The sequence below is a fragment of the Wickerhamomyces anomalus genome, assembly GCF_001661255.1.
Source record: "Wickerhamomyces anomalus NRRL Y-366-8 unplaced genomic scaffold WICANscaffold_2, whole genome shotgun sequence".
Classification (NCBI taxonomy): domain Eukaryota; kingdom Fungi; phylum Ascomycota; class Saccharomycetes; order Phaffomycetales; family Wickerhamomycetaceae; genus Hansenula; species Hansenula anomala.
The window spans coordinates 1,528,591-1,541,526 of record NW_017567111.1 but is presented as its reverse complement, the minus strand read 5'-3'; the positions used below and the strand labels follow the sequence as shown (position 1 = coordinate 1,541,526).

General features: G+C 34.4%; 7 protein-coding genes and 1 non-coding gene across 8 annotated transcripts; 3 read left to right on the top strand and 5 right to left on the bottom strand.

Moving 5' to 3' along the window:
* The first annotated feature begins 680 nt into the window (after positions 1-680).
* Positions 681-764, top strand: WICANDRAFT_t39. Its single transcript has one exon. It is a non-coding gene; the product is annotated as a tRNA-Leu (tRNA).
* A 1,576-nt stretch (positions 765-2,340) lies between these two features.
* CTS1 (chitinase) lies at positions 2,341-4,170 on the top strand (the record flags this gene model as incomplete). Its single annotated transcript, XM_019181406.1, has 2 exons — positions 2,341-3,718; positions 3,845-4,170. The coding sequence occupies 2 exons, from the start codon at positions 2,341-2,343 to the stop codon at positions 4,168-4,170; spliced, it is 1,704 nt and encodes a 567-aa protein (XP_019040425.1).
* A 151-nt stretch (positions 4,171-4,321) lies between these two features.
* NNT1 (S-adenosylmethionine-dependent methyltransferase) lies at positions 4,322-5,089 on the bottom strand (the record flags this gene model as incomplete). Its single annotated transcript, XM_019183247.1, has 1 exon — positions 4,322-5,089. The coding sequence occupies one exon, from the start codon at positions 5,087-5,089 to the stop codon at positions 4,322-4,324; it is 768 nt and encodes a 255-aa protein (XP_019040424.1).
* Positions 5,090-5,481: 392 nt separating this feature from the next.
* On the bottom strand, positions 5,482-5,670 carry RPS30A (40S ribosomal protein eS30; the record flags this gene model as incomplete). Its single annotated transcript, XM_019181487.1, has 1 exon — positions 5,482-5,670. A coding segment is annotated over one exon (189 nt), but the record flags the coding sequence as incomplete, so codon positions are not given.
* An 837-nt stretch (positions 5,671-6,507) lies between these two features.
* Positions 6,508-7,203, bottom strand: WICANDRAFT_90554 (uncharacterized protein). Its single transcript, XM_019186242.1, has one exon. The coding sequence runs from the start codon at positions 6,950-6,952 to the stop codon at positions 6,797-6,799; it is 156 nt and encodes a 51-aa protein (XP_019040422.1). The 5' UTR covers positions 6,953-7,203; the 3' UTR covers positions 6,508-6,796.
* A 479-nt stretch (positions 7,204-7,682) lies between these two features.
* WICANDRAFT_83413 (KRE1 domain-containing protein) lies at positions 7,683-8,060 on the bottom strand (the record flags this gene model as incomplete). Its single annotated transcript, XM_019185539.1, has 1 exon — positions 7,683-8,060. One exon carries the CDS (start codon positions 8,058-8,060, stop codon positions 7,683-7,685), a length of 378 nt encoding a protein of 125 aa, XP_019040421.1.
* Positions 8,061-9,800: 1,740 nt separating this feature from the next.
* COQ11 (ubiquinone biosynthesis protein COQ11) lies at positions 9,801-10,691 on the top strand (the record flags this gene model as incomplete). Its single annotated transcript, XM_019183246.1, has 3 exons — positions 9,801-9,840; positions 9,894-9,948; positions 9,998-10,691. The coding sequence occupies 3 exons, from the start codon at positions 9,801-9,803 to the stop codon at positions 10,689-10,691; spliced, it is 789 nt and encodes a 262-aa protein (XP_019040420.1).
* Positions 10,692-10,804: 113 nt separating this feature from the next.
* Positions 10,805-12,553, bottom strand: DBP9 (ATP-dependent DNA/RNA helicase; the record flags this gene model as incomplete). Its single annotated transcript, XM_019183245.1, has 1 exon — positions 10,805-12,553. One exon carries the CDS (start codon positions 12,551-12,553, stop codon positions 10,805-10,807), a length of 1,749 nt encoding a protein of 582 aa, XP_019040419.1.
* Between the last annotated feature and the right edge of the window lie 383 nt (positions 12,554-12,936).

Here is a 12,936-nt window from a genome sequence, read left to right as displayed (position 1 = left end):
ACAGTTGAAATTGGATATGGATTTGCTTAGATGGGGACTAGACTCTGATGTTATAGATTTAAGCAAAAAAGTTCCTGATCAATTCGAGGAGATTACTGCAAAATTAGGTTTCTCAAAAGAACAACGAGATGCCTTATTTATTGATGATTTAGACCGAAAGAAAATCAAAATGAAAAAATACAAGCATAGAATTGGCGTTTTGTCGATACAGAAAAGTTTGGTTGATAGAATACCATATGCTGAGGATTCATATGCAGCATTGAAGAAAGAAATGAACAAAAGAAGGCTTATAGAAACCTAACTTATAACGAATTAAAATGATGTCTTAATTCATCCATGTATGAACCTATGATTGGTTTTTCATCGACCCTAGCTTGTATATATCACCTATTCTAGCTCGTGAAGAAACTATCAGATCATAGTCGATGAAAACGTACGTCGTCCATTAGTGCGCCTGCTGTATTATTAGCTTAGCTACGCCTTATACTATATGATTAGATAATTAGTATTAGCATAATTGTATAAATAGTGTATTAAGTACACCAGGTAAGTCAATATGTAATCCCTTATTTCTTATCGTACTAGTGCAATGTTTATGTTCATCTAATATTGAAATTTGGGCGCAAAAAGCCGTAGTGAAGATGACTAGAAATTTCAGAGGAAAAAAAATTTAAAATCCAGGAGGGTTGGCCGAGTGGTCTAAGGCGGTAGACTTAAGATCTACTGGACGTTTGTCCGCGCGAGTTCGAACCTCGCATCCTTCAATATTTTTTTTTTGCTTCCAATTGGATTATTTATTTTGACTTTTGACTTTATTAAGAAGGTTGCTCTATAAGGAAAGAAAGAAGGATAGAGCTATAAAATTGAGCTATTGATTAATATTGGAAATTTATTTGGAACAGTGTCATATAATTGGAATTATTAATATATATTGAAAGTGGAAGTGTAAAAGTGTATAAGATTTTAGAATAAAGTAACTTTACCATTAAAAAAAAAAAAAAACCAAAATCACCATTTTTGAGTATTTTGGTATTTTTTTTGCTTTTATGGTGAGATGAACTTCTGGTTTAATCTCCTAAGCTTTTTCTTTGGCTTTTTGGGCTTATGTTTTGATGTTAATTTATGGCCAAAGTTCCATATATGAGTGTTTGTCTCCTCCACAATGCGCTTCCGAAAAAATAGTCGAATCTTGTGAAAAATATTATTATCACAACCAATAATCAAACATGACTTCACCGTGAGTGGGCCTCGTCATAATCCACAGGTACCTGTGATATGGAGGCAGGTAGCTCGCTAGATCATTCTAGCGGCTGATTTGTCAAAATCAATTGTACAAGGTTTCTAAAAGAACCAGCTAAAGGTCCACCAAGCCCAGCTCAATGATCAACGAAGGATTTCAAAAGACAGTACTGGAATTCAATTTATCTTAATCAAGTAATTATTACAAATTGAATGTAGCCGTTGGCATGAAAACAAATTACGTCGTTACAAAAAATGAAGCTAGCCAATTTGAAGCTAGCTCTAGTATGTGGAATGAAGATGCCAGTGAAGATGAACACACGTCAACTCCAAGTTTGAAACATCTTCTAGAACTATGTTCACCACCAAATGTCACATCTATCGTCACCATATAAATATATAAATTGACAAGAGATTTTCAGGGGAGTATCCTTTTAAAGAACCATGACAAGCCACCTCTTACGTTTGAAGAGACTGAGCTTCAAGAGACCCTTCCATTATTCGTGTTTTTGGTAGGAGTCGAAAAAACACGGTAATCTGCCAGCCTCTCGAAAAGTTTTTCAGGAGGGCTGATCCGCGGTTGGGCCCACAAACGTCAACAATAAGCACAGGCGCGATCTAAAAACCTTAATCACCATGGTTTCAGTTTTGAATTGCAAGCCTTCTCTTGAAGGAATTTCATGGTGAAGCCTACAGCGTCGCGCGAAGGAAGACTCGGTGTGTTTACTAACAAGAAGGGATGCGTCTGGGGATTAACACATCAACAGTTGTGTTCTGGAACTCGAGAACTTGACCAGCCATGAGCATCGTGTTTCACAAATGCAAAACACTTCAACTATAAATAAAAGCATCGGGCCTTCATTCTAACTTGTCTGAATATTGATGTGTCACTTTGTTCAAATACTTCAAACCTGTCACTCGCTAGCTCACATAGAACAAGAGGATTTTAAGTGGCTTTAAGATTCTTTATTATACCATTCCAACTATTTGTCATTCCTTGCAAAAAAACCCATTCACTTTTCAGCTAATTTATCCAAACTCAAGAACTAATACTATAAACAATATATTCCTATCCTCTGATACCCTAATAGAAAAAAGACAATGCAATTTTCAACGTTATTTAAAGGTCTAGCGTTGACCACTTTAATCTCAAGCGCAGCTGCTGCTTTTGATGCCAACTCCAACAAAAACGTCGTGGTTTATTGGGGTCAAGCTTCTGCTGGTTCCCAAGAAGATTTATCATATTATTGTGACTCAGATGATGTTGATATTGTTGTCTTGTCATTTATGACATCCTTCCCAGGAACTAATGATGTTCCAACTTTGAATTTCGCCTCTGCATGCTATGATCAATATTCTAATGGTCTTTTGAAATGTGACAAGATTGCTTCTGATATTAAAAGTTGTCAAGCTAAAGGTAAAAAAGTTTTATTATCATTAGGTGGTGAATCTGGTTACTATGGATTCTCAGGTGATTCTCAAGCTGAAGATTTTGCTGGTACTTTATGGAACTTATTTGGTGAAGGTTCTTCAGACACAAGACCATTTGGAGAATCTGTTATTGACGGGTTTGACTTTGATATTGAAAACCAACAACCAAGCGGGTATGCTGCTTTAGCTAATAAATTGAGAGAGTACTTCAGCTCTGGTTCTAAAGACTATTATTTATCAGCTGCTCCTCAATGTGTTTACCCAGATGCAAGTGTTGGTGATTTACTTAAAAGTGCTGATATTGATTTTGCATTTGTTCAATTCTACAACAATTATTGTAACGTTGATAAACAATTCAACTGGGACACTTGGGCAGACTATGCTAAAAACACTTCTCCAAACAAGAACATCAAATTGTACTTAGGTTTACCAGGTTCCTCTTCTGCTGCTGGTAGTGGTTATGTTGATATTTCAAAAATTAAATCAACTCTTTCAACAATTGGATCAGACCCCGCATTTGGTGGTGTTATGTTATGGGATGCTTCTCAATCATTCACCAATAAAGTTGATGGTACAACTTTTGCCGGTGCAATCAAAAATGCTTTACAATCTTTAGGTGGTTCTTCCTCCAACGCTGAAAGCTCTACTGCCCAATCTTCATCAACTGTGCAATCCTCATCTGCTCAAGAAACCTCTTCAGAAGTTCCTTCATCATCCATTGAAACCACATCAACTAGCTCTTCAGCCCAGTCATCAATTGTTCAATCTCCATCAGTTCAACCAACATCTTCAACACAAGCCTCCTCTTCAACCATTGGCTCATCTGCCATTGATTCAACAACATCAACTTCATCAGCACCAATTTCCTCTCAACCAGTTGAATCCACCACTTCTTCATCAGCACCTATCCCTTCATCATCAGAAGCGATCGGTTCATCATCTTTGAATGTTCCAGAATTGAGCTCTGCAATCCCACCATCGCAACAACCAACTTCCTCTCAACAATCATCCTTATCATACCCAGAAATAACTTCAAATACATTCACTAGTGGGGGTCCTTCCACTTTATCAAGTGTTGTTGTTTCATCTCAAGAAGGAGGTCAAAGTTCAGGTTTCCAAACCAATACCTTCAGTCTTTCAAACACAATTGAGCCAAGTTCAACAACTCCAGCAGCTCCATCAGCATCAGCTTCCAACGTTCCAAGTGATTGCTCTTCATTAAGTGGTATTGCTAAGGCTCAATGTTTAAACCAAAGTTATAAAGCTGGTAAATTCAATGGTGAAACTAGTCAATGTACAAACGGTGCCATTGCTTGTTCTTCAAGCGGTGAATATGCTGTTTGTAATTGGGGTTCATGGGTCACTTATGGTTGTGCTGCAGGTACTACATGTTATGCTTATAACCAAGATGAAAGCGTTTTCACTGGTTGTAATTTCTCAGCTCAGGAATCTTCATTCAACAAGAGATCATTTGATCATTCTCACCATGATCATGTATGATTATACGTTGCTTTCGTTCTACGACTCCCCCTTTTAATGACTTTGGACTATTTATAATGAAAAAAAAAATCAAACTTTTTGTATACTTATTCTATTTCTAATGCTATTTCTATTAATTTGTTAACATATGCTATTGTAGGCTTTTATTATATTATTTGGTTTCATCAAACGTTAAAAAGAAAGAATACACTCTAGATCTGATATCAACAGTTTCTTCATCTTCTTCAAACATTGGTTTCCATTTCACAAGATCAATCTTTTCACTTTTGAAACCATATTCTTTTGCAGTTTCAAAAAATTGTAAATCAGCATCTAATAACCATGGTCTATGTGGAGAAAAAACAACAAGACATTTCCCATTCTTCTCTAAATTATCTTGACAAGTTTTCAAAAGTTTATGATGTTCAGTATGATTGAAAACAAGATCTGATAAGATGATTAAATCAAATTTTTTATCTTTATTTGTACCTCTAATCTTTTCTAACAGCGGTTCATAATCATTCCCCCATATATAACCCTCAACAAGCACTTTAGATTGATCCAAATCTTTGGCATTTTCAACATTATGCTTTATATTATTTATTAAATCAGCATCTGGATAATCTGTACAAACAACAGTTTTGGCATCGTTATAACCACAGATCAAACTAGGCAAAGCGGCAGCAGCACCTAATTCTAAAACATCTTTCCCTTTGACAAGCTCCTCAGAATGTTTATCTAGGTAATCAGCAGTGAAAATACCAGCGTTCCATAATAAATGACCCCATAATGGTGATGAACCAATCAGCCTTAGATCTATCTTGTGTGGTAATTTATCAGTTTTACGCTCATATTGAGCTGAATGATGAGATGGAGCCTCTTTATAATAGTTTTCTGGTTCAGCAAATAGGTCTCCTCCGAGTGATTCAGTGTCTGACATGGGTTTATTATGAGTAAGTTGTGTCTCTTGATGTTATATGTACATGGCTTTAGTCTATCACAATTTTTTTTTCACTTATGAAAAATTCACTTTTGGCACCATCTACGATCCGATCATTTCAGGTAATGACAAGTTTTCAATGAGGCATAGGTTATAGCCTATCGTAGTCTGCCTCGTCACTTTCTACTCATCACAGGTGCTTCATTTTCACTACATGAATCCTTTTATAGTTTAAACAGTTATAACATTAAAACCATTCACCGAAATATATAAGCAGCACAAAAACCAGTCAATAGATGAATAAATGTGCTACCAAAAAACAAATAAAATGTACATCCTTTTTTTATTAATCAAGTATAATAATTGTTACCGTTTTTCATAATTCAGCAAATCTAACTTGATGATGGACCTGGGTTGGATTTTCTTTTACCGTTAACTAAGGTAACATTAACGAATCTTTTAGTGTACAAAAGACGTTTGTGAGCTCTACCTTTTGGTTTTTTTGGTTTTTCTTGTTTGTCAACTTTTGGAGTTTGAGATTTAACTTTACCAGCACGAGCTAAAGAACCGTGAACTTTACCCTAAAATAAACATTGTTAGTAACTAGTTCCAAAACTAATTTGAGCTAGAATGACACAGTGAAGAGACAATTTCAGATTGACTGTTTTATTTTAATTCATAGATGTTGTTTTACTTATGTTTAATCTTTCCACTTAATGTCCGCATACCCTGATTCTGTGATCCCTTTACTCTGTAATTAATAAATACGTGAATGTTATTTCTTCTATTTTGTCCTATTAGCAGTTCTTCCTCTTTCTATTGTTCTCCTTTCAGTTTTATTACTTTTTATTCTTTGATTCTGACTTGTTGTTTGTTCATTTCTTAACGCCACTTTGATGATAATTCACTTAATTCCTCTCTCTATAATAAATTCCATAGTTTTAAATCCTTATTCTCTTGTATTGGTACAGTCGTCTCTTCAGTATCTCTTCATTGTGTCCTTCCTTTCATGAGCTTTATCACATACCATTTTGAATGATTTGTTCTATCTGTAATGTATCAAGTATATGATTTAGTAGTTGGGCTCAATTGTTTTTGACTTTTTTTTCTGAACCTTCGCTGCTCTGTGACTTTGAAAATTTCTGCTGACAATCCCTTTCGTGTCAATACTTGCTGGTTGCGGGAGAGCTTAGGCGGACACTAGGCGAGAGCGTTGGGCTGAGTACTACTGTTTCCGCTGGGAGGATGAACCTGTGCCTGTACCGATTTCTGTCTGCTTTTTCTGTTGGAGGTGTTGTGATGTTCTGCTACGACGCAATTGTGGGCATGGGTAAAGTGTAAATTTCAGTACACACAGTCACATGCCCTAAAGTGCTGCACGTGATGATGAGAACCTACAATATAGTAATTGCACGCTTAATGATTTGATGAATTTACGTACAACACAGTAACTAATGTCACTATGCAAAGCTAGATCTTGGTTAGTATATTTCCAAAACATCACAAGCACTAGTATACTCACTGCCAGAACAAGAAACACCAGGACACTCACAGAAAGTCTAGCTGCTGGATATTTCTCCTGTTTCAATAAACTTTGAGTATTGAAAAATCTGAAAAGACCCATTATGACACAAATGATGGCAATTAGTATGAAAGAAGCTGATTATATGTTAGAGTCCATTCTACTTTGCAGCGATTTTATTGAGTTTACTTACCACCTATTGGTCTTCCAACTTTACTTAGGAACTCGTCACTATTACCATTATCTGTATTCAACTTGAACAGTTGAGTAATACCGACACCACACGTAGCCAGCCCCATTGATGTCCTTATCCACGATAGGAATGTTCTTTCATTTGCCATCTATATTAATTGATTAGTATTTTTATGTGTCAACGTAAAAATATTAAAACATACATGATCTCTTGCAACTGATCCTTTATTCTCTAGTAGCTCAGTGCCTATATTCACCGTCGAGAGCCAATCAACTTTTGAGGATTTATCTTCAAGCTTCTTGTTTGATTCAGTCATTTCGTGTACTTCTTCTGTTTGAAATAGTTGATCCTCTGGAATTTGTTGATAACTTGATGTACTTCTTGTTCTGCTGTTTCTCCGGTTCAATCCACTCATATTATTTAACACCTGTCACTAAAACCCAGACCTCAATGGTATCCAGTTTAATCTATATAGCAACAATAATAGATGCCCAATTATTTTGTGACTCGTGTAAGCTCATCGAACTGGATTATCCTTATCATGTTTTGAAAATCGATTTTCGTTGTACACACTACTTTTTTTCGAGAATTCATCATGAAGACACTTTGAAGTTGGATTTATCCCACACCAGATAGATCATTTATTAGGGGAATAGAAGCTATGACTGAAGAAGATGTTGCAAATCAGATATGAAGAGTTCACTTAAGACGTATACGGCTTGTACAACTGTTGGGAGTTGTCAGGCAAAGGGAATCCAGCACAAAGCATCAGTGACAATTGTCAACTACATCAACATGATTGAATTACTTATTATCTATTAACTTAAACCTTTTCCATATTGACGCCTATTTACCATTCCCATTCCATTAGAAAACTTCTACCATTGCCTCTTTGTTGGAGTTGGGTTTAAGGTTAAACTTGGATACTTTCTAAGAGTTCCAACAGTTCCTTTAATGGTGCCCAATCCTATTGAACCCTTTGGAGGAACCTCCACAGAAGTGTAAAAACTTTTGAAAACTTCTGTATAAGCAGATTGTGTTGTTTGAGTGATACCTTCTTCATTAGTACCAGTGACCCAGACTAATGTTGGTGATTGTGATTTGGTAGTTGTTACAATTGTTGATGAGTCTGATGTTAATGTTGTTGTGATTATAACATCGCTAGTTTCTTCATCAGCGAGTGTTGGTTGTATGAAATGAAAAACAGATAAAATGAATATGCAGATGAATTTAAAAGATGAATTATTGAACAACATTGTCAGATTGATGCTTTTTGATTAATGAAAAAGTTGCCCTTTGGTAAATATTAATGAATTATGTGAAATGCTGATGCTTGAAAGATATATGCTAGGTGTTGGTTAAAAGTTAAACTGCAAAGAATGTGGCTTAAAGCTGAAAATTTTGACTGTGATCAAAGAGCTCAGGTTTTATGAATGATATAATGAACTCGTGTATTAGTTGCAATAATGAGTGTTTACCAACTTTTGAAAAGAAGGAATTTATGCTGTGTTGTATATGGACTTTTGTTGTACTTCAAACGAAGAAGATCACATCAGGAAAGAGCTTTCAAAACTTTTAGATCATTTGGGTACAAACTTCTACTTATAAACTTTTTTTTCGACCACTTCTTCAACATTTTAAGCGAGTTTAGTTGCATTCATCGTGAAACAGCTAAAAGCAGGTTGATGCACCTAAACTCATTAACTCCGAGTACTGAGAGCTGAGCTGAAGTGAAAATTTTTGTGCCATGAGCTGAATATGGGAAAACTCCTCAACATTGAACCAGAGAGGACCAGAGTCCTTAGAAGTTGCCCTCAAGCTATTGATGTTTTGACTTGCAAGTCCAGTTCTCCATGAGTAGCGTTATGTCTGTGTTTATGTTTTGTTTTTTCTTCTAGTTGCAGTGATTTGTGAAACGTAACATTTTGAAACTTGACTACTATGGCAACGTAATCTGAGAAGTAAAAATGTCCGTGGGAAAATGAACTCCTTTTGATCTATTTAAAGACAAGCTGTTTAGCCCAAATATATCGTTATGGCGACAAGTCAAACACAGAGATGCCTTATTGGCTAATCCTAGTGGACGTCGTTTTGCAAATAAACAAAAGGTTGTAAGTGTGCATCTCGATTTGTAGTTGAACTATACTTAGTGCAATTTGGGATTGTCGATTTTACTAGTTGATTAAACTCGTATCCACTTTTAACAAAGATGTTCAGATTAAGTTTTGGTGGTTGGTGGTTCTGGTATACGTTGTACAGTTATTGCCCGAAACTATGTTAACTTTTTTAAACGACACCTTCAGCTCTTGACTTCTTATCCAAGAGTCACAGAGAGCCATTACAAGATCAAAAGGTCACCTTTCATGAAGATTCTTGAGATCTTTTTTCATAGAGTATGGATCCATCAGGCATCAGACTCATTTTTCAGGCTTCAACTGCTCAATGACGCGTCCGAGTGTTCGCGTTTCTTTTGAAACGTTACATTTTAACAAATTTGGCATTAATTAACAGGTTCATCTTAAATCAGTTTCTAGAAGTGCTTGAATACCCGATGCCTTCATGGATTCAAAGCGAAGCCAATAGTGCAGGCTATTCGTTTGAAAGTATTGTAATTGCAGTTTAAAAAACTAGTTGGTTTTAAAAAACGCATTCATAGTACCTTTGATTCTGTAAGAATGCCTTACTTCATTCCTATAGCTCCGTTGTGCTACGAAAAGCAAATCTAAACAACACTCCAATAAAACAAGATTGAATTTTTGTTATATCTGATCAAATCAAAATATTGTTTGCAAATGCTCTTTGACTTTAAAATACACTAAAATTTAGTCAATTAGAATGAGGCTCAAATACCCTTCTATAGAGCATTCGCGAATGCGTTCTGTGATCTCGATTCTCGAGAGACCGCGAATTTTGGAAACATAGAAAATCACACTTTTTAAAGTATGTAGTACAACTTTGCTACTTTGAGTTTACTATTCAATTTAAGGGAGTTGAAAATGTCCAAACTAGTCGTTCTTGGAGGTAATGGATTCCTAGGTATGCTATTGTCACGCTGCTATGAGAGTAATAATTATTAACAATTCACTCAGGAAGAAGAATATGTCAAGCTGGTATAGAATCAGGATTTAGGGTGACTTCATTATCGTAAGTTATCAATTCAATCAAGAGATTTTCATACTGACACTTGAACAAGACGCTCTGGTAAACCCCCAAGACTCACTCCAAAAGAAGATAGCTCATGGATACAGAAGGTCAATTGGAGACCTGCTGATATTTTCAAACCAGAATCTTATAAAGAAGAATTGAAAGATGCAACAAGTGTCGTTCATTCAATAGGTATTTTATTAGAGAATCAAAATTATAAGAAAACGATAAATTCAAACTCAAGCATTCTTAGTGAATTTTCCAATTTCTTGAAACCTTCAAACCCCTTAACAAAATCATCATTCAATTCATATGAATCTGTAAATAGAGATTCTGCAATTTTATTAGCTGAAACTTTCCAAGAAACGACAAATTCATCAGATCCAGCATTTGTATACATATCTGCTGACAAAGGGTTCCCAGGGTTACCAAAAGGGTATATCAATTCTAAAAGGGAAGCTGAACAAGAGATTCAAGTTTTAGAAAAATTAAGACCAATCTTGGTAAGACCTGGGTTCATGTATGATGAAGTTTCAAATCAAGATAATGTTAGATCAAGTATCAAAACATTTGTTGATATTGCTAATTGGGGGAACAGCACCATTTTGGGGAATAGAGTTGGGTTGTTTAATGAATTGATTAGACCTACTGTTTCTACTCAAAGAGTTGCTGAAGCTATTATTTATAGAATTCAGGACAAGACTTTCAAAGGTGTTGTCACTTTGGATGATTTATTAAACTAGGCATATACTAATATGAAGCATTAAATTTATGATTACGAAATAATACACGATATTTTTCTTCAACTATTATGCAAAAATTTATATTTATTCAATCCTATAATTATATTAATCCCTCATTTCTTTGCTTTGAATGTTTTCAATGGATCAGATTTACCACCTTTCTTCTTGCCAAACTTCTTTTTATTAACTTTATGTTTATGGAACGGCACAAACCCAACTTTCGAGTTATTAGCTCTAGCACCTTGAGGTAATAAATATTCAGGGACCCTTTTCAAATGACTTTGCACTCTAGCAGGATGTAATTCTTTATCATGTCTTAAACTTGCCAAATCTTGTGGATTTTCTTCAAAATGTCTTTTCAATTTTTCATTAGTTAATAATTCTTGTTTTAATTCTTTAACTCTTGCTTCTCTAACTGCAACTTGTGTAACTGATCTGAAACCATCTTCTGATCTATATCTAAAACCTTCAACTTGTTTCATATCGAATTGATAAGGTTGTAATTCAAATCCTAATTTCCCTTGTTGTTTAATGATACGACGTAATATTTTTTCATCTCTTTTAGCAGTGATTAATGATGATGCTTTATGTTTACCAAATTCCTTTTCAGGTATCACAAATGATAATGACATACCTGATTTACCAGCACGAGCAGTTCTACCAATTCTATGAACATATGATTTGGCTGTTAATGGTAAATCAAAGTTTAAAACACATGCAACGTTTTTAAAATCAACACCTCTTGATACACCATATTCTTTATCTTTTTTAACTTTATCAGTTTTAGTTTTCTTTGATGATTCAGTTTTGGTTTCAGTTTCTTCAAGTTCTTCATCTTCAAGTTCTTCATCAACTTCTTTAATATTATCACTATCATCTGTAGCAATTAATAAATTATAAACATTCTTGTTATATTCATCCACAATATGTAATCTTGAATTTATTGGTAATTCACTATTCAAAATACAACTTCTTATACCAAATTGTTCCAAGAACAATTTCAATCTATAACCTCTATCAATGTTATTAACAAAGATTAAAGTTTTACCTTTAATCAAATTCAATTTGAAAATAACATAAGTTAATAAAAATTTATCAAATTCAGTAGTTCTAATATAATATTGAATCAATTTTTTATTATTTGCAAGTTCATCATCATTTAATTTTAAAATGGCTGGAGAACGACAAAATTTATTTTTCAAATCATTGATATCTTCATTTAATGTTGCACTCATTAAAAAAGTTTGTAAAGTTTTCTTTAATGGTAGATAATTTGCCAATTTTTCTAAATCTTCAGTATAACCATATGAAACAATCAAATCAACTTCATCAATGACTAAATATGTTAAGTTTTGTAAGTTTATATTTTCACTATTGTTGTTTTTTTCAATAGCGGTTATTAATCTAGATGGTGTAGAGATTAAAATTTCTGGATTTTCTAATAATAAAGAATGTTGGACTTGTTCATTGATTTGATTTGAAAGATTTAATAGCTTGATAGTTTTCCCACAATACAGGATCAATTTTTCCAAGAAACTTGTAACTTGAGTAGCTAATTCTTTTGTTGGAACTAAAATTATTGAAGATATTTGATGATCATTAGAGTTTGTGTTAGCCTTAGCAGCCAAAATTGACTGAACAACAGGAACAGCGTAAGCAACGGTTTTACCAGACCCAGTGGATGCTTTTGCGATGATATCTCTTTTCTCTTGTAAAGCTAATGGGATAGCTTTTGATTGAACTAGAGTTGGGTTTTTAAAACCAAGTTGTTTTATAGCTTGGTTTATTCTTGGATCTAGGTTGAAAGAATCAAAAGAAGTTGAATCATCAATATATACATCTGCAACAGCGACCTGACTCATCTTTATGGAACTAGTGTGCTTGCTTAGTTTTGTTTATGATGTTTATGTCTAATAGATTTCTTTAGATGAGATGAGCTATAATTTTTTAATTTTTTTGAAAAGTTACCCTTACTTTGTCGCGAACGCAGTCTGCATGTGTAAATTTTGTAAGGAGCGATAGTTAATGATGTAGTTGATTAGGTTTCTCTACTTGTATTTGACATTTTGGGCACAAATCGTTTAAAATAGTTGAAGAGACCAATAACTGACTTAATGGACTGAGCTAAATTGCTTATCACTGACTGTAGTGGTTGAAACTTGATATCAACATGAAAAATACGAGGTTGACATGACTTATATTTAATTTGGAATTTTGCATTCAAAGACATTACGGACTCAGCAGC

Bases quoted from the DNA above. Each gene is read 5' to 3' on its own strand.
- WICANDRAFT_90554 (XM_019186242.1), bottom strand. From the start codon at position 6,952: ATGGCAAATGAAAGAACATTCCTATCGTGGATAAGGACATCAATGGGG.